Here is a 25,926-nt window from a genome sequence, read left to right on the forward strand (position 1 = left end):
GTAATGGTACCGAACTATCAACCGATTCCATGTATAGATGACATTCTGGACCACTTGGGAAAGACGAACTTTTCACTGACTCGGCACAGCTACGCCGGGTAATCTCACGCCCATTGGAGGCCGCGGTGTCCCAAGGTATCCCCGCTGACCTCCTCTAAGCAGCGTAACCGACCTCTCGGCCAGTCGCCTCTTTTGGGAGTAATAAAGTTTTGATCATCATTATCACTGTGCTAAATGTAACATTGGGCTACTGGCATGTCCAGATGTATCCCGATGGCATTAAAAGAACTGCGTTTGTCACGACTAATGGTGATTATGAATGGTTGGTAATGTTGTTTGGGGTAACAAATGCTCCGCCTACATTTGAAACACCAGGAAATCAATAATAGCCTAACATCAGCTCACTAATGTTAGCGACTACTTTGACGATGTGGTTGTATACTCAGAGACATTTGCTGATCACATAAGACACCTCGAGGCACTGTTGAATACTCTTAAAGATGAGAATGTAAAACTGAAACAGAAAAAGTGCTAATTTGAAATATTCAGCCTTGAATACTTTGGCATCAAAATTTCACAAGAAATAGTGACACCTAAGCAAAGTAATCATATTTTGCACCCCCAAGAAAGAAAAATATCTCCTGCATTTCCTGGGCACTGTAAACACTTATCATCAGTACATCCCTCATTTCAGCGACATTGCTCTCCCACTCGCGAAACTACTTCACAAAGGAAGCAAGTGGACGTGGATAGAAGCATGCGAGCAAGCTTTTCAGTAACTGAAGGCGGGTATAACTGAAGAACTGATGTTTTGCATATACGACACTTCGAGACCATGTACTTTGTACTGTGATGCTTTTGGCGAACGCATTGGTGCAGTGCTGAAGCAACTGAAGACAAAGGCAAGGAACATTCCATTGCCTATTAGGAGGTCAATCATGCTGTTACAGAAAGAGAGTGCCTTGCCATTATAGATGCCACTGATAAAGGGCATTGCTACCTTTATGGAAAGCCATTCACTGTTGTAACGGATCACTCTGCACTACACTGGCTGAAGAATATTAAGAATCCTTAAGGTCGTCTCTTCTGTTAGTCGTTAAACTATCAATGTATGAAGTAAACATCAGACATCAAAAGGGCAAAAGCGATGTCGAAGAAGATGCACTCTCCAGAGCCCCAATAGCTTAATTTCTGCTCCACGATGAACTTCACTGATGCAGCAGTGAGTGCCCAAAAGGAGCGTATTTATTGGAAAACAACATAGTCGTCATCAAAAGAAAAGTACTAAGGAAAATCTATGTGCCCTATAAACTGTGCCCAACCATTTTCAAGAACGCACATCATTCTAGGCATGTCTGAGTGAAGAAGACGTTATCATTTTTGTCGCCACACTATTAATATTGGTTCGATATGGTAACCGATGTTGCCACCTACATTCAACATTGTGATATATGCTAGAAATCAGGGGTGGTACAGCTGCGCCATTTGTGCCATTGTGTGCCAAACTTGCTTGCCTGCACCATCCTGCGCTGAACTACCCTTTCTGTGCCAAACTCGCCTATCAGCGTTGTACTATGATATCAACCGTTCCGCGTTGTCCCGTAGGTAGAAACTTGTACATTATTCATGTTGGCAAACTACAATGTTATTTTGTACCTTCTGAACTGGCACTTTCTTGAGGGGACGAGGAAGAGTGTAACATATGAACAAGGTAATGGTAGGAGAAGCCGATGAAGAAGAAATGCGCGTGTATTAGAATAAATGGATGGCATCTAAATCACGACGTAACTCTGTTTTATAACGTCAAACACACACGCACAGATACATGCACATGTGCACATACACACTTATTTATTTATTTAAATGTTTGAAAGAAAAAAATACAAAATGAAATATCTAAAGCATGAATTCAAAGACAAAAAGCATACACCCCCCCCCCCCCCTTTTCGCAATGAAAGTACAAATTGTCATGAGGTCATGACGTGGCCAAAGACAGGAGACTTTATGTCGGGATTCAACTGCTTATTTGGGCGAACCTGTGCCCGGTAAATGGAAAGTCTGATTACAGTCACCGTCTTGCACAGATAGCTGTGAACAGAGTGGCGGCCGTCGATCAACTGACAAGTGGCGAAGCGTGTCGGCATTTATACACTTGCCATAGAACATTCTAGTGTTATCGCTAGCGGGGACGTTGTTTACAGAATAATCTGAAACATTCACGAAGTGGGCGTAATCTTATAATGATCAGCCTCGAAGCTTCTCTAACAATGTAGGCGTGGTTTGCGCTTAACATGGTGCAACATGGCGATAAGAAAACTTCAATAAAGGTACGCGGCTATATAAATGTGTATAAGTGCAAACACAACAAAAAAGCACTAATCGAAGTTTTTGATGTATACATGAGCATGAAAGAATGATATACACATTCATGATATTATACAAAAGCTCCCAAGGGATGTTGTCATACATACAGGATGCTCATTCAGTACGAAATGTGTTTTCGCACACAGCCGGTTTCTGATAAATTCATCAGCGATGCGATTTAAGTCATTGTTCTGGCTGAGCTCCTTGGATCTATGGAGAAGAGCGATATGATCTAGCTCTGCTAGTCTCATAATTGACCTCAAATACATTTTAACTCTTTTTTAACTCTTCGATGATGTCATAATAATCTCTTCGATGTGCACAATGTGACTGGCACAGTTAGCACAATTTTAACTAATGCGGCTATTTCAGGAAGCAGCTCTCTCAAGTGCTTTCCTTTTCCCCCCCCAAAACATCTTCAAGTGTTCTTAATGAAGGTTTATTGTGCTACCATGCAATGACAGGTCTCCATGCAGCTTCAGAGTCTGACCCGTAAAACTGAGATACGTACTATTAGGTATCAGCATACTCAATCAGGAACTTCTCAGTGCCGATGATGTGCTGTTAGCGGGATATTGTTCCAAGTACAAAAGCACCATGTTTACTATGATGTAGTAGAACGGGTACTACATATCATCAGGAGAATGAAACACATGACCTGTAGATCTTTCATCATAGCGGCGTGAAATTATTCTTTTTTGACGAGACAACACTAGGCTCTCGGCACAAAAGCAGGAAAAGCTTTGACAGAGTTCACTAATGCTATCTCTAGTACCTTTATAATCAACCTTCTCGCTTCGTCAAGCATCAAAGATTGTTTCTGTAGAGTGGAACTCACTGCTCCTAGACGTTAGACCACTAGTATATTCATTAGCTTGAGCATGAATTAAACCTCAAACTTTAAAAGTGCTCTTGCCGGAAAACTTGGCTAGGGACAAGTGCCCTGTGGCCTCCACGTAGTTGACGCCTATGCTTGGATCAGTGAATGAATGCCCCAATGATTTTTACATCCAGCAACAAGTGCAACACAATGGGTTCGTTTGGCATTGAATATTTCCAAAGTTATTTTTCTGATGTGTTCGATCCTCTTCACATGCTCAAGAACCTTGGTGGTCAGTTCTTGCTACAGAGTGCTTCATTGTCATGTCATATTATTAATTTATTAAGTTTAATTAATTGATTTATCTGACAAGGAGTATTCTATAAAAGAATTGCCTCTCCACAGCTGCTGTGCAGCCAGCAGGAGCTCCGGGCAGCGGATGAGCGGTTGCGTCAGCGATCACAGGAGTTGCAGCAAGCGCGGGATCGAGCAGTAGAGCTTGAGAAAGCACTGTCCAAGGACGGAGAGCAAGCTCGCGCTCGTCACCTCGAGAGGGATAAAGCTGCCCTTGAAGCTGAAGTGGATCGTCTGAAGCAGGACTCGCTGCAGGTCAGTCTGTGGCTCTCATAAGCAGGCTATTTTCTCTTTTCCTTTTAGTTTCATTTTACTGCTGTAAGTTTTGTAACGGTTTGTAATGATATTTATTTGTGAGGAGAAAAATTTAAGTTCTGGTAATGATAAACTTGGAGAGCATGCAAAGAGGCAAAGCTGCTGGTGAGGATCAGGTAACATCAGATCTGCTGAAAGATGGAGGACACATTGTGTTAGAAAAACTAGCCATCCTGTTTACGAGGTGTCTCCTGACGGGAAGGGTACCAGAGTCTTGGAAGAACGCTAACATCATCTTAATACATAAGAAAGGAGATGACAAGGAATTGAAGAATTACAGGCCGATTAGCTTGCTCTTTGTAGTATACAAGCTATTTACAAAGGTAATTGCTAACAGAGTAAAGGAAACATTAGAATTCAGTCAACCAAAGGAACAAGCAGGATTTCGAACAGGCTACTCAACAATCGACCACATTCATACAAGCTGAGCACACAAGCTGATCCTGGCCACTTGCGTATAAAGACATATGCTGAAAAGCTGATCCTGGTGACTGGCATATAAAGACATATGACCACAAGCTGATCCTGGCGACTGGCGTAAAAGACATATGCTGACAAGCTGATCCTGGCCACTGGCATATAAAGACATATGCTGACAAGTTGATCCTGGTCTCTGGCATAAAACGACATATGCTGATAAGCTGATCCTGGTGACTGCCGTATAAAGACATATGCTGACAAGCTGATCCTGGCCGCTGCCGTATAAAGACATATGCACACTCAGGTAATAGAGAAATGCTCAGAATATAACCAACCACTATACATAGCCTTCATAGATTACGAGAACGCGTTTGATTCAGTAGAAATATAAGTCGTCATGCAGCCACTGCGGAATCAGGGCGTCGATGAAGTATAAACATCCTGGAAGAAATCTACAGGGGATCAACTGCTACCATAGTGCTTCATAAAGAAAGCAACAGAATACCAATCAAAAGGGTGTAAGGCAGGGGGACAGAATCTCCCCAATGCTATTTACCGCGTGCTTACAGGAGGTTTTCAGAAGCCTAGAATGGGAACAGTTAGGGATAAGAGTTAATGGAGAGTATCTTAGTAACCTGCGCTTTGCCGATGACATTGCAATGCTGAGTAACTCAAGGGACGAATTGCAACTCATCATTTTGGATTTACACAAGGAGAGCAGAAAGGTGGGTCTTAAAATTAATCTGCAGAAAACGAAAGTAATGTACAACGACCTCGGAAAAGAGCAGCGCTTCGAGATAGGTAATAGTGCACTTCAAGTTGTAAAAGACTTTGTCTACTTGGGGCAGGTAATAACCGCGGAGCCGAACCACGAGATTGAAGTAACTAGAAGAATAAGAATGGGGTGGAGCACATTTGGCAAGCACTCTCAAATTATGACAGGTAGATTGCCACTATCCCTCAAGAGGAAGGTATATAACAGCTGTATCTTGCCGATACTTAACTACGCAGCAGAAACCTGGAGACTTACAAAGGGGGTTCAGCTTAAATTGAGGACGACGCAGCGAGCAATGGAAAGAAAAATGGTAGGTGTAACCTTAAGAGACAAGAAGAGAGCAGAGTGGAATAGGTTAACAAACGGGGGTTAAGGATATCATAGCTGAAATCAAGAAGAAGAAATGGACATGGGCCGGGCATGTAGCGCGTAGACAGGATAACTGTCGGTCGTTAAGGGTAACTAACTGGATTCCCAGAGAAGGTAAGCGGGTCAGGGGGAGACAGAAGGTTAGGTGGGCATATGAGATTAAGAAGTTTGCAGGTATAAACTGGCAGCACCAAGCACATGACCGGTTCAACTAGCGGAACATGGGAGAGGCCTTTGTCCTGCAGTGGACGTAATCAGGCTCATGATGATGATGATGAATGATAAACATGTTGAATTTGTTGTATAGTTACTCACGCTTCTTTTGTGAAACTGGGACAGGGGTAGAAAACATTCTTCTCTTGTTTTTATTAGAGCCCAACCAACTGTACGATGAATTTCTACAAATCAATGCGAATGAGTGCCCATCTAAGTTATAATAGACTTTCTGAAAAATGAGTTGCAATGTTTTTTGCAAGCTCAATGCTTGTCAAAGACGTGAGCATGATCTCACAAGCAGACCCTCATCTAGCCGATCTCAGAAGCATCATGATCGCCAAAACACGTTGGTGGGCTAGTTGGTTTGAATCCATTAAGAGTGAGTAAGCGCAAAACAGACAAGGACGTAGAAGAGACAGACACATACAGAGCGCTACTTTCAACTGATCTTTTATTTTCGCACGAACCGATAAATATATACCGAGCGAGCGGAAATAACATAAACATAAAGAACATATCGCGGAATCACATCGTAGAACCAAGCACGTGTAAATTGCACTACATAGTAAAAGTACAAGTCACTGTGTCGAATCAAGGTAATGAAGTTCTTTTTGAGAAAGCGATACTGATGGTTGGCTAACGCACATGTCAGATAATTTCGCGATTTCATATGCCTCCATAATCTCCCTTGTCATTTTGCCAGGAGCCTTAGATAGAATTTTAGTTTTTTCGAAGAGGGGTATACATCCACAATCTCGGCAATGGATGCCCAAATGGCCCGAGATTGCTTTCGTGACATTATAATGATGTTCTTTCAATCTCTGATTGATACATCGGCCAGTTTGACCAATATAGGTTCTTCCACAAGAAAGCAGAATAGCATAAACAACATTGCGAATGCAGTTCACAAAAATTGTTCGATGATTAATAAGGCAGGTGTTTGCACTGTTACACTGTGAATTTACGCGTCGACACAACCTATGTAGACGTTCGGGAGCTGAAAAGATCACATCCACTCCTGCCTTTCCCGCGATCCTTCTGAGATTATGCGATACACCATGCAAGTACGGAACGACGGCCACTTTTTTTGCTGTACGACCATTACTGCCTTTAGGTGGGTGTTTTAGCTTCCTGCTCAAACCCTCTGCGACAGAGCTCAGCACACAAATTGGGTAACCAGACTCTGCTAAGCGCTTGGCTTGGTTCAGAAAACTGCTTTCAACTTTGTGATTACAGGACTTCCTAAGAGAGTTATTAAAACAGGATTGTACAACGGCGCGTTTCACGAGCTTTGAATGGGCGGAGGAAAACGGCAGGACGGGCTTATTGCCCCTTGGCTCATAACTCCAACACACTTTCTCAGATGAAAAGTAGATACCTAAGTCCAAAAACCTAATGAAATTGCCCTCGGGCATTTCATGCGTCAAGACCAATGGAGAAAGGGTTTCCGTGAAAGTGGTTACAATTTTTGAAACCTCATTGTCGAAACTACATGAGTCATTGTTTAAAACAATTAAGAAATCACCCTGATGTTGTACGTGTGTTTAGATTTGTCGACGATTTCTTAATTGTTTTAAACAATGACTCATGTAGTTTCGACAATGAGGTTTCAAAAATTGTAACCACTTTCACGGAAACCCTTTCTCCATTGGTCTTGACGCATGAAATGCCCGAGGGCAATTTCATTAGGTTTTTGGACTTAGGTATCTACTTTTCATCTGAGAAAGTGTGTTGGAGTTATGAGCCAAGGGGCAATAAGCCCGTCCTGCCGTTTTCCTCCGCCCATTCAAAGCTCGTGAAACGCGCCGTTGTACAATCCTGTTTTAATAACTCTCTTAGGAAGTCCTGTAATCACAAAGTTGAAAGCAGTTTTCTGAACCAAGCCAAGCGCTTAGCAGAGTCTGGTTACCCAATTTGTGTGCTGAGCTCTGTCGCAGAGGGTTTGAGCAGGAAGCTAAAACACCCACCTAAAGGCAGTAATGGTCGTACAGCAAAAAAAGTGGCCGTCGTTCCGTACTTGCATGGTGTATCGCATAATCTCAGAAGGATCGCGGGAAAGGCAGGAGTGGATGTGATCTTTTCAGCTCCCGAACGTCTACATAGGTTGTGTCGACGCGTAAATTCACAGTGTAACAGTGCAAACACCTGCCTTATTAATCATCGAACAATTTTTGTGAACTGCATTCGCAATGTTGTTTATGCTATTCTGCTTTCTTGTGGAAGAACCTATATTGGTCAAACTGGCCGATGTATCAATCAGAGATTGAAAGAACATCATTATAATGTCACGAAAGCAATCTCGGGCCATTTGGGCATCCATTGCCGAGATTGTGGATGTATACCCCTCTTCGAAAAAACTAAAATTCTATCTAAGGCTCCTGGCAAAATGACAAGGGAGATTATGGAGGCATATGAAATCGCGAAATTATCTGACATGTGCGTTAGCCAACCATCAGTATCGCTTTCTCAAAAAGAACTTCATTACCTTGATTCGACACAGTGACTTGTACTTTTACTATGTAGTGCAATTTACACGTGCTTGGTTCTACGATGTGATTCCGCGATATGTTCTTTATGTTTATGTTATTTCCGCTCGCTCGGTATATATTTATCGGTTCGTGCGAAAATAAAAGATCAGTTGAAAGTAGCGCTCTGTATGTGTCTGTCTCTTCTACGTCCTTGTCTGTTTTGCGCTTACTCACTCTTAATCATGATCGCAGAAGCAGACCCTCTCCTAGTCTATCTCTGAGCATGATCTCAGAAGCCAACCTCTCATGTGCGAGACCGCTGTTTATGTAAAAAATACTTCCACATCGAGAGCACCTTCTTCATGCTGGCATGCGCAGGCACACGAAAGCCCACTTGGGTTAATTCAAAGATCTCTGGTCTGTGTTCATTCTTCTTAGTCCTTCGTCTGGGTGGCACTGACTTTAGCGAAATTGTGATCTCTGGTGTTACTGTTTTCATCATTCGCACAATTTCACCACATCTTTGCTTTGGAATTCCTGCCTGAGGTTTGCGCTAATACTGTTTTCTTAAGTATTTATTAATGCTCACGTTGCATGACCTCTGTTGTTTCAGATCCCCAAGTTTCTGCATGAACCGAAACATGATAAAAGAATTTCGGTGTCACTTCGGGATGAAATAATAGATAAAACTTTGGTTAGGTTTTCAAGCAGTCAAAAATATAGTAAAACTTTATTTCAAAGTCACCGGGACTGTGAAAAATCTTTGAATTAAGCGGGTTTTTGAATTAACGAAACATACAAAAGTAATATGCAAGTAACTTTGAATTATTTAAAGTAGTCAGAGGTGGTAATTTGCTGTGCTAGCTAGTTCGCTGCTCCAAGGGTTATGTTTTACCGCAATGCCTGGGCCCAATTTTGCCACAAGCATTAGTGAACAGTGGGCATGACTGCTGCCAGCGGAAGAGAAGAAATAGAAAAGTCTTGTGGTCAGCTGAAATGTGTGCTTCTGGATAAAAAAAAAAAAACGTGCTTCTCTGAAGCTAAGTGATGACATGCGGGCAGCATGTCATCATTCGGCTATTCTTTCTCGTAATATAAAGAATTGAATGTCAGTATGACGGAATTCACAGTGTATTTTGCCTGGAAAACGTGACCATTGAAGCTTCCGAACTGAGATTTCGAAGTAGGAATGACAGGCAGGAACTTCCTCAGCAGGGCAAGTGCGCAAATCGCTGGAATGACTGCCGACTGGAAGTTCGCATACATCGTGAATTGCATCACACTGACCTTTGTTAATTTTTTTGTATTTTCAAAAAGAATGGGTAATCATGATAAGCTGCGCAGCGAGAAGCATGTGGCTTGCTGCCCGCCTGTCACCACTGTGGTGCAGTGAAGCACGTCTTTTTCTTAGGGGCACATCTAAGTCGATCACACAACCGTTTTTTTTTTTTTTCGCTGGCAGTAGGCTTTGATGTTTCATCTGTCGCTCATTAGCATCGCTATACTGCATTGCCTTGTGGCTCCTAAGGGCCATGGATTTGCGGTGAAATGGAGAAATCGGCAACCTTTAGTTTTCAAATTAATCGGACTGGTGCTGACTGTTGCTTCAAATTATCTGCTCAAACTTTTATTGCATAATATGGGACTGGAGGAATTCTTCAAATTAAGTGGGATTTGAAATAATGGAGTTTGAAATAATGAGGTTTTACTGTTTATATATATATATATATATATATATGATTAAAAAAAGTAGTTCCTTGGGTCCAGTGCACATATAGTCAAGAAATAAAGAAGTACACTTACGAAAATTAGATACTTTTTTACTCTGCATTTCGGCCGTGGCACGGCCTTTGTCAGGAGGAACAGAAATATGAGTACCGTATTTACTCGCATAATCGGCGCACTCGCATAATAGGCGCACCCCTAGTTTGGTCGCGGAAAATTCGATTTTTTAAAATTCCACGCATAATAGGCGCACCCCGAACTTGGCCGTGATCAGAAACGATTCTACCCTCCAGCGGTACAGTTGGAACGCGGTCCCCGTACCCTGAAGAAGGCAAATCGACGAGCAAATAAAAAAAATTCGAAGTGCAACGACCTAACCAACGTGTTTGTCGAAATAAAACTTGATCGCCATCACCACCATCAGAGAAAAAGAAAGAAACGCCATTTTGCAAGCGGTGTGCGTATGTTGTGGTCGTGTATTGAACTTTGGTTCCAGCATGGGGAAGTACGCGAGCTACACGGCTGGGTTTAAACTGAAGGCAGTGCAGTACGCGCTGGAGCACGGCAACCGGGCTGCAAGCAGGCATTTCGGCGTTGGAGAAACCAGTATTCGGTACTGAAGGGACCAAGAAGAAAAACTTAAGGCGACGAAGAAGACACGACGGGCTTTCCGCGGTGCCAAGACCGGCAGGTATCCGAACGTCGAAGAGCAACTGGTCCGGCATATACGGGAGCTACGACAAGACGGCTGTGCTGTGTCGTTGGATATTGTGCAGACTGAGGCGCGCAGAATAGCCCGAGCGCAGGGCATCGAAGCAAAAGAGTTCAAAGCCAGCTCCGGATGGACAACTCGTTTCATGCGGCGCCTTGGCCTCACACTGCGAAGGCGGACTGCCAGCGCTTGCCCGCAGCATATGAGGACAAAGTGGTGGACTTCCACAGTTTTGTTATAAAGCTCCGACAGCAGAAAGACTTCATTTTGTTCTAGATCGGCAACGCTGATCAGACCTCCCTTTGCTTTGATATGCCGTGGAACATGACATTGGAGGAGAAAGGTGCACGGAGCGTCATCGTCAGAACGTCTGGCGCTGATAAACAACGATGCACCGTAATGCTGGCGGGGACAGCGGATGGGCGTAAGCTACCGCCTTACGTTATTTTTAAACGTAAGATGCTCCCAAAGGCAAAATTCCCTCAAGGCATCTACGTCAGAGTCCAGGAAAAAGGCTGGATGAGCGCGGAACTCATGGTGGATTGGGTGAAAACAGTCTGGGGTCGGCGGCCGTCCATGCTTGTCCTGGACAGTTTTCGTGGGCACCTAGTAGACCGCGTACGAGATGAGCTAAAGGAGCTGCGCACAGATCTGGCAGTGATTCCGGGCGGCCTCACATCGGTACTGCAGCCTTTGGACGTGTCCTTGAATAAACCTTTCTAGGACAATGTTCGAAGGCTGTACACCACCTGGATGGCTGGAGGACAACATCAGCTGACTACAGGTGGTAAGATTAAGAGGCCGCCTGTGGAAATGCTGTGCGCTTGGATCGTGGAAGCGTGGCAGGCGATCTCCGACGAAGTCGTCAGGAAAAGCTTCAAGAAGACGGGTATCTCGAACGCACTGGATGCGAGTGAGGATGACATGTTGTGGGGTGCGGATGATTCGGACAACGAAAACGAATCCCTGCTCGGCGAGGATGAATGTGTGATCTCCGACTCGGACTCCGAATAGGGAAGAGGAGGAACAGGTACGACTTTTGTGTAAATAAATTTTACGTGTGTGTGTGCAGTTGACGGCTCTCGCTTGTTCATTAAAAGGTACGTAGGTATGTTTGTTTTATGCTGAATTAATTGGTAAACGATAAAGTCGCCTTTTACTTGACAAGTGTGCAGATTTAAAGCGCGAGAACCGAGTTAAAAAATTTTCGAAAATTTTACCCCGCGTAATTGGCGCACCCCTAACTTCGAGCCGGATTTTCTGAAAAAGAAGTCCGCCTATTATGCGAGTAAATACGGTATGTGGCCGCTTTTATGGGCAGGCATGAACACGTGAGCACAAAACACGTGCGATCAACATATGAGTTTCACAGAATTTTCAAAACAGTCGCGACAACACTAAAAAAAAGCATTGGAAAAAAGAATGTAATACAGTAGACAAGATCATGGGAATGTAAAAATGCGTTTGTAACATTGACCATTGACGACGATCACGCATGAAAAAAAAAAAAGTGTGATGTTTGGGAATGTCTGGCCAAGGTATATGAGAGGCAAAGTCAATGCCTGGGCGCATGTATTCTCAAGTGGGCTTTTTTACTGTAGATTTGCACTGCCCATGTTAGAGCACTTATAATTGCGATGCCTCTGCAAAAGATTCAGATGTGCTGCAAACTTGCTGTACTTCTAAGTTGGCAGGCTGTATACAGTGAAATCTCAGTAGAACAAACTCTACATTAACGAACTTTCCTGATCAACGAAGTTTTAAAAAATCCTGCGCTGACGGCTGATAGTTTCAATGCAAAATTATTTCACTATCACGTACTTCAGAATACCGAACTTTTCAGAATAACTGAAAGTATAGTTATGCGTTAGTTATGCGTTATATCCGTTGCAACCACCAGAGCGGTACGTAAGCAGACGACAAAGGGAACGGACACCTTGCTTCTCAGAAAAAACGCGTGACAGAGCAGAGGGAAAGAGAAACTAAGGGCGACTTTTTTTCTTTTTGTTTAAACGCCGACGTTGCAGGCTTATAAGTGCACAGACGAGGGGAGAGGGCAACAAGGAAGGGCAAGGTCAGCGAGGCAGAGTGGGAGTTGCGGAGCAGGAAGCATGGGCATGGAAAACCTCGGACAGCAAGGGAGCAGAAAATGAAATGCGAGGGATTTCTTTTTTAGAACTTTTTTTTTTCTTCGGAAGAGACGATGACAGCCGCGACACTTCGAGTAGAGTGACCCAGAATATTTATTTATTTATTTATTCAATACTGTGGGCCTTTTCAGGCCTATATAGGAGAGGGCGTACAGAGCAAATAACACTTCATATCGCAAAGAAAAATAACGATATAACAGTATAAAGCAATAAATGAACAATGCACATGTGTTTCACTGAAAAAAACTGCTTAGCATGATAACATCAACGGCAACATTGATATGCAGATGCATGCGGTTAAGCACATGTAGCAATGTGGGAGCGCATGCGCGATACACTGTTTAAACCTTTATTTCGGTGAAGATAGCACAGGATTTATTGCAATGCCTCTAAATGAATTTCCAACAGCGATGAAAATGATTCAGGTGATTGTACACTGACAACGTCGTTCGGCAAGTCATTCCACATCTCTATAGCTGCGGGAAAAAAAGAATGCTTCAACGTGTTACAACGTGACAGGAATGGGCGTAGGCAAGGTTCCTTTTGGCGTTGCATAAGTTTGTTGCCAGACTTTGGGGTGGTTGTTGCCAGACTGCCGCTAAATTTGGCAAAAAAGTTTTCTCCTGTAGTTGTGGCTTCTCCGTTAGAGTGCGTACCCTGTCGTAGCGCGTGGTCGACGCGACAGGATCAGCTGAGAGAGGAAAAAAAAAGAAAAGTAAGGGGGGAGGGGGGCTGCGCATCACCTCCTGCGACTCTATTCAGTTTTCCCCGTAATCCCCAATACTGAGACGCGATGTTTTAATCGCACAGCTGCGCACACAGCAAGAGAACGCGCCTCGACTTCTGTAATGGGCGGTTAATTCCGTTAATTAAAACGGCCTCTTAACTGCGCAGCAGCGCCGCGCTCGACTTCTGCTAGGCGCGGTTCATTCCGTTAATTAAAACGGCCTCTTAATTGTGCAGCAGCGCCGCGCTCGACTTCTGCTAGGCGCGGTTCATTCCGTTAATTAAAACGGCCTCTTAATTGTGCAGCAGCGCCGCGCTCGACTTCTGCTAGGCGCGGTTCATTCCGTAAATAAAACGAATTCTCTAATGCGCGGTTCATTCCGTTAATTAAAACGGCCTCTTAATTGCACGGCCGCATCACGCACGACTTCTGCTAGGCTCGGTTCATTCCGTAAATTAAAACGGCCAGCGTCGCTCATGCACTCGTGAAATGCACCGCGGATGGCACTAAACTTTTACGGAGAAGCCACAATTACAAGAGAAAAATTTTCAGCCAAGAAATGCACCGCGGATAGCACCGAACTCTTTCATTTCATTTCATTTCATTTATTTACTCTCAAGGCCGAAGCATTACAGAGAGGAGCGGGTATACATCGTACAGAAAATCAGGAAATACAGCAAATCAAAATTATATGCGCACAATGGCGGTCTGAAAACCATAAAAGAAAAGAAAGACTGCGTGATGCGAAGAAGAGGCAGGGTGGTTGTAACAACAATGTTCAACATGATTGCGTCTTTGAATGACACGCGCACACAAAAAACTAACAAGAGAAAACACAGCGTGACTTAAGTGGCGAATTTACGCGAAATGGTTAGAGAGGGCGTTTTTAAACAAAGTGAGGTCAGTGATAGCAGGGATAGGGGTGGGAAGGTGGTTCCACTCATTTGCAGTTTTCGGGATGAATGATTCAAAATATAAATTCGTGCGGGCGCTAGGAACGTCCACTTTAAACTGATGATCGTTGCGTGAGGAAACGTACGATGGGGGCTGAAAAAGAGTGTTGCTAAAAGACGGAATACAATGAAAGATCTTACGGAGGAGCCACAACTACAGGAGAAAACTTTTCAGCCGAATTTAGTGACAGCCTGGCAACAACCACCCTTCCAGTCTGGCAACCACTTATGCAACGCCAAAAGGAACCTTGTCATGGGCGTATGCATTTGTCATTGTTAGTTCTACTGGAGTGACGGTGCGGAGCTTTAAGGTAATCATCCTTATTTAACTTTACCAGGTTGTTTGAAAGAAGCAAAAGATATTTCAGGCTGGCTAATTGTCGTCCGCTAGCAAGAGTTGCGACACGTGCTTGCAAACGCAGCATGGAAACACTCTCCCGCCTGGCATACTTTGAAAAAACAAACCTAAGAGCCCGGTTTTGAATCTTTTCCAATGCATCAATCATGTACTTTTGGTGCGGGTTCCAAGCCCCGCCACGGTGGTCTAGTGGCTAAGGTACTCGGCTGTTGACCCGCAGGTCGCGGGATCGAATCCCGGCTGTGGCGGCTGCATTTCCGATGGAGGCGGAAATGTTGTAGGCCCGTGTACTCAGATTTGGGTGCACGTTAAAGAACCCCAGGTGGTCAAAATTTCCAAAGCCCTCCACTACGGCGTCTCTCATAATCAAATAGTGGTTTTGGGACGTTAAACCACACAAATCAATCAATCAAATCAATGGTGCGGGTTCCAAACTATAGCTGCATATTCCAGGATGGGTCTAATGAGTGTCTTGTACGCTGTTAGTTTAACTTGAGGGGAAGTTCCGGTTAGTTTATGCCTTAAAAAAACCTAGTTGTTTAAATGCACGTGCAGAACTTTGATTAATGTGGACATCCCACTTTAACGATGATGTTATTGTGACCCCCAGGTACTTTACGGTATTTACGTGCTTGATGTCTGCCCCAGAGAAGTTGTACTGAAAGTGAAGTGGTGTCTTTTTATGGGAAATTGTAATGCACATGGTTTTGTCTGTATTAATTTGCATACCATGTTTTTCACACCATTGCCCAGTATTTTCTAAAGATTTGTCAAGTTTCACCTGGTCTTCTGTAGTGCTATTGGGAGAGTATATGACGCAGTCATCTGCAACAAGCCTCATTGTAATACCTGGTTCCATAGCAGTGTAGATGTCATTAATGTATATGAGAAAGAGTGTTGGTCCTAGCACGGACCCTTGGGGAACACCAGAGAACACGTCGGCACGGTCGGACTCGCCATTATTAAAAGAAACATACTGGGTGCGGTTGGAAAGATAAGCGGCAATCCAATGGACGATTTTTGAGTCAACCCCAAATGATTCAAGTTTTTGTATGAGCAACGAGTGCAGAACGCGGTCGAATGCCTTAGAAAAATCAATGAATATTGCATCTATTTGCAGTCTAGAATCAATAGCTAAAGCAAAGTCATGAGTAATCTCTAAAAGTTGTGTAGTGGTCGAAAGCTTCCTTCTAAAACCGTGTTGGTTCGGATAAAGCAGATTATTTTCCTCCAGATAGTTCATAAGTGCTTTGTTTATTATATGCTCCATTAGCTTGCAGCATTTACTTGTCAATGATATTGGCCTGTATGTGTTTATCAGTTGTTTGTTCTCACTTTTATGGATAGGAATTACTTTTGCACACAACGAATCATCAGGAAGCACAGCTGTTTCTAATGATAAGGAAAATATCTTTTGCAGAAAAGGGGTTAGCTGAGCGGCATAGCGCTTAAGAAAAGCATTAGAAATTTCATCCGGGCCTTGCGATTTTTTGACATCGAGTTGAAGAAGCAGGTTAAGTATGCCAGACTCTGTTATTGTTAACTCTGGCATGTGATTTTCACTGTTAGACGACGGTAAAAATGAAGGCTGCATACGCGTGAAAACTGATTGGAAGTAAATGTTGAAAGCATCTGCAATAATCCGTGCATCTTCAACAAGACTACCCGATATTTCCATTTTAGTTACTATGCTATTTGGCTTTAATAAGTACTTCCAAAATTTACGTGGTTGATTTGTCATAAACTCAGTCAGAGTGCTTGAGAAAAAGTGGTCTCTTGCCATCTTTATTTCCGTTTTTAAGTGGCGTGAAAGCTCATTGAGCGCAGCGGATTTCTTTTTATGTTTGCGGAGTCGTACTTTTCTCTTTAGGTGGATTATGTTTCTCGTAATCCACAGCGTTTTACGCTTAGTTTTCTTTAGCTTAGTAGGTAGGAAGGTTGATTCACAATGCGTGATTCCAGATTTTAGTTTGTTCCATAGATCCACGACACCCGATGACGTATTAAAAAAATAAAAAAATCGTCGTGTGATGCTTCAAGAAAATTTATAACACTATCGTCATTCGCTCTGTAGTAATCTTTAACTGATATGCGCGTCGTTGCGTGTGATACGCGGCCGCCCATGCCATGAAATGTGAACAGAATGAGCTTGTGATCAGAGATTCCCTCTTCAATACTTATTTGTGGTGTTAATGAGCCAGACACAAATGCAAGATCAAGCACTGAACATGCCGACCAGTGGATGCGAGTCGGTTCTATCACCAGCTGTGTCAAGGAGTGACTAAACATAATGTCAAAAAGTATATCTGAACCTTTAACAGCAGTATTTTTGATGGCAAAAGTGTCCCAGTTTATTCCCGGCATATTAAAATCACCAGTAAGTATTAGTTTCGTTCACTCACCTACACAGCCGTGAATAAAGTTCTGTAGCTTTACAAGGTATTCATCAGGAGCACCCGGAAACCGATATACACCACCAATCAACACAGGGACGTTATTAATAAGGATTGAACACCACACACTTTCGTGACCAGCAATGCCACTTTCTTTATGAAAAGGCGTGTTACGTTTAATGGCGATGGCCACGCCTCCGCCACGGCCATCCCGATCTGTACGAAGCAGTGCGTATGCTGGTGGCACTATCTCTGAATCGTGAATATCAGGGTTTAGCCACGTTTCCGTAATGACCACTACATCAGGGCCGTACAAAAGCAACAGTTCTTCCAACTGCTGTGTTTTGTTTACGATACTTCTTGCATTAAAGCAAAGCAGCGTAAGTGGCTCTTTTGTTTTCGGTCACGCTTGAGAAGTGCTTGCCTTCTTGTGACCATCGGTACGAGCACGTTTCACAGTGACCATTTTATTTTCTATCTCATTCCATGTTAAGCATTCTCCGTTGATTTTAAGTTTCTCGTAAACTAGTGTCACCTTATCTCCGTTACTGCGATTCAGCACAGACGCCTGCCACAGCTTCCTCCGAGTTTCACGAACAAACTTAGAATAGTCTTCTGGTACAGATATGGCTGTATTTTTTAGTTTATAACAGTTTCGTAATACCAGCATTTTTTCTGTAAAATCATAGAAGCGCAATATAACCGGTCGGTTGCGGTTAGGCTTCCGAAGACCGAGCCTGTGCACACGCTCAACAGATTTCACTTCGATGCCCAACATTTCAGAAAATATCCCCCGCGTCACAAGTTGTTGCACCATTTCTGGTTTTTGTTCTGTTTCTGTAAGACCATAAATAATGATATTGTTTCGGTGGCTTCTACTTTCTAGTTCTTCTATTTTGTTGTGCATTTCAGTGAACTCACTGCGCATAGCCGATACGGTTGCTTCACATTTTTCTATCTTCTCCTGACATTGCTTTAATGACGTAAGGGTACTTTCAATCTGAGATAGCCTTAGCTGGACATCTTTAAGACCCGTCTCAAGAGCTGTATGAGATGTCTTAAGTTCATTGACGGCCTTTAGTATTTGATCTATTTTGTCAGGACCTGGGTTCTCTTCTACGTCACCACTCAGTTACAATAACAAAAATATCACGCGAACACACTGCAGGTAGCAAAACAACATGTACTGTGGGCTTGGCAGCACAACTAGTCCAATGTAACTAGTTTAAGGACATTTAACAAAGGGTAGTTTATCACCAACCTGTATAACGAAGAGCACGTAGTTTAGCATGATGCTCCGAATGGTGCCACCAAGCCCAGTGAAGCGCGCGTGGGTCATGTTCGGCTTTTTATGCAGTCCCGCCGATGTGCCAGATGTCGCTGGTGCGCCAAAAGGATCCTCTGGACGTGACGTGCGAAGCGTCGTATCATGATGGGGTTTGTTCTGCGATGCTGATAGCGGTAGCAGCGTCGTCCCAAGTTGCACGTGTTGGATACTTGATGACATCGGCGTTGTGGCATAATGACCACAGCAACCCAGCAGGGAAGCACGTTCAGTCCCGTGAAAGCCAAGGCATGCCTGTATAACGAAGAGCATGCAGTTTAGCATGATGCTCCGAACGGTGCCACCAAGCCCAGTGAAGCGCGCGTGGGTCATGTTCAACCTTTTATGCAGTCCCGCCGATGTGCCAGATGTCGCTGGTGCGCCAAAAGGATCCTCCGGACGTGACGTGCGAAGCGTCGCATCATGATGGGGTTCGTTCTGCCATGCTGATAGCGGTAGCAGCGTCGTCCCAAGTTGTACGTGTTGGATACTTGATGACATCGGCTTTGTGGCGGAATGACCTCAGCAACCCAGCAGGGAAGCACGTTCGGTCCCGTGAAAGCCAAGGCATACGTGTATAACGAAGAGCACGTAGTTTAGCATGATGCTCCGAACGGTGCCACCAAGCCCAATATGGGGGAGTGTCCAAAGCACCGTGCCAATACATGGGAGAAGTGAGGACCTTTTGCGGTGAACTGCCGTGCCACGGTGCTGTTGCGCCAGACCCATGGGCTTTTCCCGCAATGGAAGCTGCGGCAAAGCGGCGGGCGTCTGCTACAAGCCTAATATTTTTGCGGCTGTTAGCCAACACTGCGATAATTTTGGTAATATTGAATACTATGTCTCTGCGATGTAATACTTCACGACTCCCCGCTCTTAGAACGTGTTTGTGTGGTGTGAAAGAGAGATCTGGTTTGTTTACGTCTAACTGGTATATCATCACAGTGGTACACACATACTCCGCCGTCTGAGGAACGCTTTCTGGATGCACTTATTATGAGCGAATGATGATATGTGGGGTTTAACGCCCCAAAACTACCATATGATTATGAGAGACGCCTTAGTGGAGCGCTTCGATAATTTTGACCACTTGGGGTTACTTACAAGCACCAAAATCTTTGCACACGGGCCTACAGCATTTTCGGCTCCATCAAAAATACAGCCACCGCAGCTGGGATCCGTTCCCGGGACCTGGGGGTCACCAACCTTAGCCACTAGACCACCGCGATGGGGCTTATCATGGGCGAAGGGGCCTAATTTATTTATGTGCGGAACGACGAATGTAGACGTGCTGCAGAAGATTATAAGCTAAATTGTATAAATACAACGAGGACGTAGCAGATGTGTGCGCAGTAAGTGGCTAACTCATGCTAATGCGTTTAAGACCTTTTTTATTTTGTGCATTAGATTTTTTTTTTTAAGTCGTCCTCCTGCCCTATCCTGATTTCTTGGATAGTTGATTAATTGAAAACCTTAAATAGCTCATACGAAGTGGTATGTGCCCGTTGGTGTGGGCGCGGTACCAAGAAAAAGCCTATTTAATTGGCGTAAGTCTAGTGTCTCGTTCAGTTGGTTTGCGATCGGCACCATAACATGACTAACGTGACTAATCAGCGACAAGATCAATAACTGGACATGTTTACCTTTAATGCCACCAATATTAATAACAACTCGCAAGGTCCTTTATTGTGCTGTCGCTTAGGCAACTGAATGGGAAATACACATTGCATTTCTTCAGTTGATAAATTTAATTGATCATCCCCCACCCCCGAGAGTTTTCTGCATCGAACGTGGTTTTGCACCACCTGTAGGTTCTTAAGTAATATAATTCAACCTTCTGCACCTCACCTTGTTTTACACTGTATCCGTGATTGGCTGGCCAATCATGGAGACAATGTAAAGTGACAATGTCATAATGAGGCAATATGATGGCGCCACAAACACTTTGTTATAGTGTATGTTGTGTTGACATCATCATGTGATAATTTTTTGCATCACTCATACGAACAGGGGTGCTTCAGGAGCAGGGGGGAGGTTGGCTGCCTCCTTAGTTTCCTAAGAGGGGGGAGGGGGGTGCAAAGTGATCACCCGCATATATTTATATATGGAGGGGGTGCTGCGACACGTGGGTGGCGGGCTCGAAGTCAGCCCCAATGTTCAAATGTTGACATAATAAATATGCGAGCACACTGCGATCAATTTTCACCCCCTGACGAGGAACCGTGTAACTCGGGGGCGTAGCCAGAAATTTTTTTTGGGAGGGGGGGTGTCAATATCGGGCATTGTACTGTAAAAAGTACTCTAAATACAGTAAACGACAGATACATTGACCGTTTGGAGCAACGACCTCTCACCGCATCATTGAATGGACTGTCTTCGAAAACGCATTATTGCGACTACCCATCCGATCGAAGAAGACATCGTTAATCTTTGTTAAGCATAGATGGCGTTGTCCTCATCGGGGCGAAGTGTGTTTGACAGGTCAAGGAGGGTTCCGCTTACTACTAGGAATGAGAGGTATAGGCAGCATGTTTTTGTACATTCATTATTACATTTTGGTTTTGCTTACTTTGTTGAGCAAATTTCTTCTTGTCGATGTCTGTGACTTCATGCCTGTGGGAATGATTTTTATATTAATCTCTGTATGTCACGTCGTCCTGACGCAGTGGTAGCTTTTAGTCATATTTTTAAACTTTACTGTGTGCACTCAAGCATGTTGGCGATACGCAGTGAGTAATTTTTTTGTAAGATATGCTGCATGTTGGCGACACTACTTAGCAGACGTTAGTTTTCGGGCAGACTTTCAGTTGCACTGTGACTATTAATATCAATGAAGTGCTTCAATTGTAGATGATTTATCATGCAATCTGCGAGGCCAAGGTAATCTGTGATGAGAAATGTATGAATCAAAAACCCTAAATGCACTTCAGGAAGATATCGTGTCAATTAGGAGCTCCACCGCCCACCTGACGTCCCAACAAGAGATGTTACAGACGCGGTTGGATGACTTAGAGGATCGCTCCAGACGAAATAACGTCGTTATTCATGGTATATCAGATTCGAAAGAAACGTGGAACGATACGGAGGAGAAAGCACTTGCCGCGTTACACTTGGCGACGCACTTGGCGTCGAAATACCCCCCTCAGATGTCGAAAGAGCTCACCGTATAGGGACGTTATCTGCATCCAAACCCCGCCCCATTATAATGAAATTTTGTTCCTTTAAAAACCGAGATAAGGTATTATCAGCGCGCGCTAAACTTAAAGAATCCGGTATTTCGGTATCCGAAGACTTTTCGCCTGCGACTCGTGAGGCACGAAAGAAACTGTCTGAATTCGCTAAGGGTCTACCTGGATCCCCGAAATACAAATTGCGCTACACGAAACTGTATGTCAACCAACAATGCTACGTATATGACTCTTTAACCGATACTGTAACAGAAACGAGTAACTTTCCCCACCCTGAAACGCATCAGCGCAAAGCATCGCAGAACAACGGCCTAGACGCTACGCAAACAGCAAACCTAGAGACACGATAGGAAAACGCGAGGGGATGTGGGCGATTGCCGCCCCCGTCACGCTTATCTGTACTTCTTGCGAACGTCAGGAGTGTGCTTAATAAACTTGACTCTTTTAACTCTATCGTAGACACGTGCAGACCTAATGTTATCGCGTTAACTGAAACTTGGCTGAATAATAACATTGGAACACGGAAATTTTTTACGATGCGTCCCGCTACACAATTTACCGTTGTGACCGTACCCTTCGCCAAGGCGGTGGCGTTATGCTTGCTGTTTTGAATGCACACGATTCTTACCAGGTGTCTGTTGAAACCGATATTGAAATTATGTTATCGTGTGTTGAGGTGGCGCACCAGAAATTCATTTTTGCGGCATGTTATCGCCCCCCTAACGCCCCGCCAACTTTTACTGCCTCTTTACACGATGTTCTTAATACCGTAGTAACTCGCCTGCCAAGCGCCCCGATTTTCTTATTAGGTGACTTTAATTTCCCTCAAATTATGTGGTCCTCCGAATCGCCCATGTTTAGTTCAAGTTCCTCACAAGTTAGCGACTTTCTGAACCTTTGCTCAACCTTCACCCTTACCCAACTAGTTACCCAGCCGACGAGAATAACAGACAGCACAGCAACGGTACTAGACCTCGTACTTACCTCACGCCCCGACTCTGTCTCGTGCATGACATATTTACCCGGTTTATCTGATCATTTAATCCTTTCTTTCGACATCTCAGTACCAGCTCTAGAAACACGTAAGACAACTAAGCAAATTCGTGACTATAAGAAAGCAAATTTCGATGCCATTAACACTGAACTGTCCACTTTTCTTGACATTTTTCTAGACAATTTCGACAATCGTACAGTTGAAGCTAACTGGAACTTATTCCTGCGAAAAGTCGACGAGCTAACCAACAAATACATCCCGCTTCGCAAAATCTCTTCGCATGCCAGAGCTCCATGGTACAATGCCTACTTAAAACGTCTATCAAACCGCAAGAAGCGCCTTTACTGTAAAGCGAAACTGCTGCCCACGAGCGCTCGGTGGGTTGCATACAAAGTAGCCAACAATTCCTATGTATCCGCTGTCAAAAATGCAAAATCCAACTTTTTCCAGAGTACCTTACCTAGCCTGCTTCTAAACAATCCTCAAAGCTTTTGGCGTGTAATTAATCCAAGCACGACTGAGTCAATTAAACTGCTGGACCATAATGACGAATCCATTCCCGACAATGAGTGTCCGGTTGTCCTGAACAGGTTTTTTTGTAGTAATTTTGTGGTTTCTTCCAGTACATCTATTCCTTCCCCAAAGCTGCACGATTATCCACTCATGAATTAAATTATTATTGACACTCAGGGAATTTCTAAAATAATACAGTCACTTAAGCCCTCTTCAAGCCCAGGTGTCGATCTTATAACTTCTAAATTTCTTCAAGGTACGGCCTCGTATTTTTCAATTCTTCTTACCAAACTTTTTCAACAATCCATTGACAGCGGGTCCCTACCCATCCAGTGGAAAATCGGTAAGGTGGTCGCCGTTCACAAATCAGGTAGCAAAGAATCTCCTTTAAATTACCGCCCTATATCCCTTACGAGCATTCCTTGTAAAGTCTTGGAGCATGTCTTGTACACAAGCATCGTAACGTTTCTCGAATCCAATTCATTTTTCACGGATGCACAACATGGTTTTCGAAAGGGATTTTCATGTGAAACCCAATTACTGTCTTTTACACACCAGCTTCACCGCATTCTTGACCGTCGCTCCAAAGCGGACTGTATTTTTTAGATTTTGCAAAAGCCTTTGAGAAAGTGTCCCATAATCTCCTGCTCCTGAAACTTAGCAAACTTAACCTTGCTCGTGATGTGTTCAAATGGCTTGAACACTTTTTGTGTGGCCGTACACAGTTTGTTGCAGCCAACTCATATAATTCCCCAGAATGTTCTGTTAATTCGGGCGTACCCCAAGGCTCAGTCCTGGGCCCCCTCTTATTTTTAATTTACATCAATGACCTCACTGATTGCGTTTCATCAAACATACACCTGTTCGCTGACAATTGTGTGATATTTCGTAAAATTAACGACACAAGCGATGTTAGTATTATACAAAACGACCTTAACGCTATTTCAAAATGGTGCAGTCTTTGGCTAATGAACCTTAATATTAAAAAGTGTAAAGTTTTACGCGTACGTCGAACTTCAACCACTCCCGCCTCGTACCATCTTAATAATGTTCTACTCGATTGTGTTTCATCCTACTGGTACTTAGGTGTGCACATTACTTCTTGCCTGACCTGGTCCGTTCACATAAGCAACATTATTAACAATGCAAACCGTATGTTAGGCTATCTTCGTCACAATTTTTCTTCTTCACCTGCCTCTCTAAAACTACTGATGTATAAGAACTTGGTTAGAAGTAAATTAGAATATGCTGCTTCAGTTTGGGATCCCAGCATGGTTTATCTGATCAAAGCCCTCGAACTGGTCCAAAATAACTCTGCCCGGTTTATCCTAAACGATTACGATCGAACAGCAAGCGTTACAGCTATGAAAAACTCGTTGCAGCTGACTTCCCTTTCTTCTCGTCGTAAGTTTTTTCGCCTGTGCCTTTTTCATAAAATCTTCCATAACAGCCCCCACCTTCATGCTAATCTTTTTCTTTCACCGTCCTACGTGTCCTCTCGCATCGATCATGCGCACAAAGTTGGTATACCTATATGCCAAACAAGAACGTGTTCAGAATCTTTTGTCCCACGCACCAGCAAAGACTGGAACCAGCTTCCTGGAGCGACTGCTGCGATTACTGATTATCAGCTGTTTCGCGCTGCACTAACAAACATTGTAAACTGAGGTTACTTATTACGTGTGCCTTTTTCGTTTTTTTATGTTCTTGCGTGTTCTGATGTGTTTTGTAGCTAGAATTGTATACTAGGATTATTTAAAATATGTACACTAGATCTCTTTTGTTCTACTTTTGTGTCCTAACTTTGTTATCAGCTAAAATTGATTATTCAGTAAACGTTGAATCCTGTACTCCCCTTTACTCACCTTCTGAATCAATTTTTTGTAAACCCACTCCCCTTTTCAATGCCTCTGGCCCTGAGGGTACAATGAATAAATAAATAAATAAATAAATAAATAAATAAATAAATAAATATGTTCACTTGGTTTCAATCAAAAGTGCACGTGCAACGGGACTATACCTACTCACATAAAACTTGGTCGCTGCGAATATGCTCTGAAACATTTAAATACGCGCAAAAGAACGTATTTTCTCGTTTTATTTTTTTTTTCATAGCTCTCTTCACTCGGCTCTCTGAAATGATAGCATTGCGACAAGGTGTCTTTCGTTATTTGCAAGCGTGCAACCGATTTTTCTCTTTACCTGAACAGATTCAGAACTGTACAGAATTTGTATTTCACTGCGCAGCATAGTATGTGCATTCATGTTTCCAGTACTTACACCAGCGTGAACAGGAGCAGCCTTGAATCACACAAAATCTTCAGTGATCGGTTCACCAGTTAGGAAGGAATGAATCTGGATTTGCTCAAAGCTTAGAGCACCATAATCCATTTCTCAGAACGCGTGAACTCAGACAAGAACTGTCAGTGCATGCAACACGAATTTACTTATCCTCTACTGTGCACTGTCTATGCCTGTTGGTTGTCTGTTTCGGGCATTCTGATGCGAGTCGCTGGAATTTCGCTTCTGCCATCACCTCCTTAGCATTCATTAACGTTTGTAGTATTTCATCACAACGCGACAGAAACTACCAGCCTTCCGTACGGGCGCAATCACAAACGTGAGATGTCTCGCGCGCAGAATAAGATACTGCGTGAGCCCTACCTTACCGGTACCTGAAGGGAATGTATACCCGCGAATCTTTCCGCCAGGCGAGAAACTGGTGCTAGTGCTTAAGGCGGAACTTTACCAGCCGACATGTATTGTCGCTAAAGTTCTCGTTTCTTGC

The 25,926-nt window shown here is 43.6% G+C and overlaps 1 protein-coding gene across 1 annotated transcript in view; it reads left to right on the forward strand.

Annotated features, from left to right (window-relative positions):
* The window catches only part of LOC119165910 (golgin subfamily A member 1), a 687,968-nt gene that overhangs the window by 102,142 nt on the left and 559,900 nt on the right, over window positions 1–25,926 (forward strand). The window contains exon 6 of the mRNA XM_075884494.1: window positions 3,590–3,793. Within this exon, the coding sequence (XP_075740609.1) occupies window positions 3,590–3,793 (204 nt within the window). The remainder of the gene's footprint in view (window positions 1–3,589; window positions 3,794–25,926) is intronic.

Source organism: Rhipicephalus microplus, unplaced genomic scaffold (assembly GCF_043290135.1).
Source record: "Rhipicephalus microplus isolate Deutch F79 unplaced genomic scaffold, USDA_Rmic scaffold_34, whole genome shotgun sequence".
Taxonomy (NCBI): domain Eukaryota; kingdom Metazoa; phylum Arthropoda; class Arachnida; order Ixodida; family Ixodidae; genus Rhipicephalus; species Rhipicephalus microplus.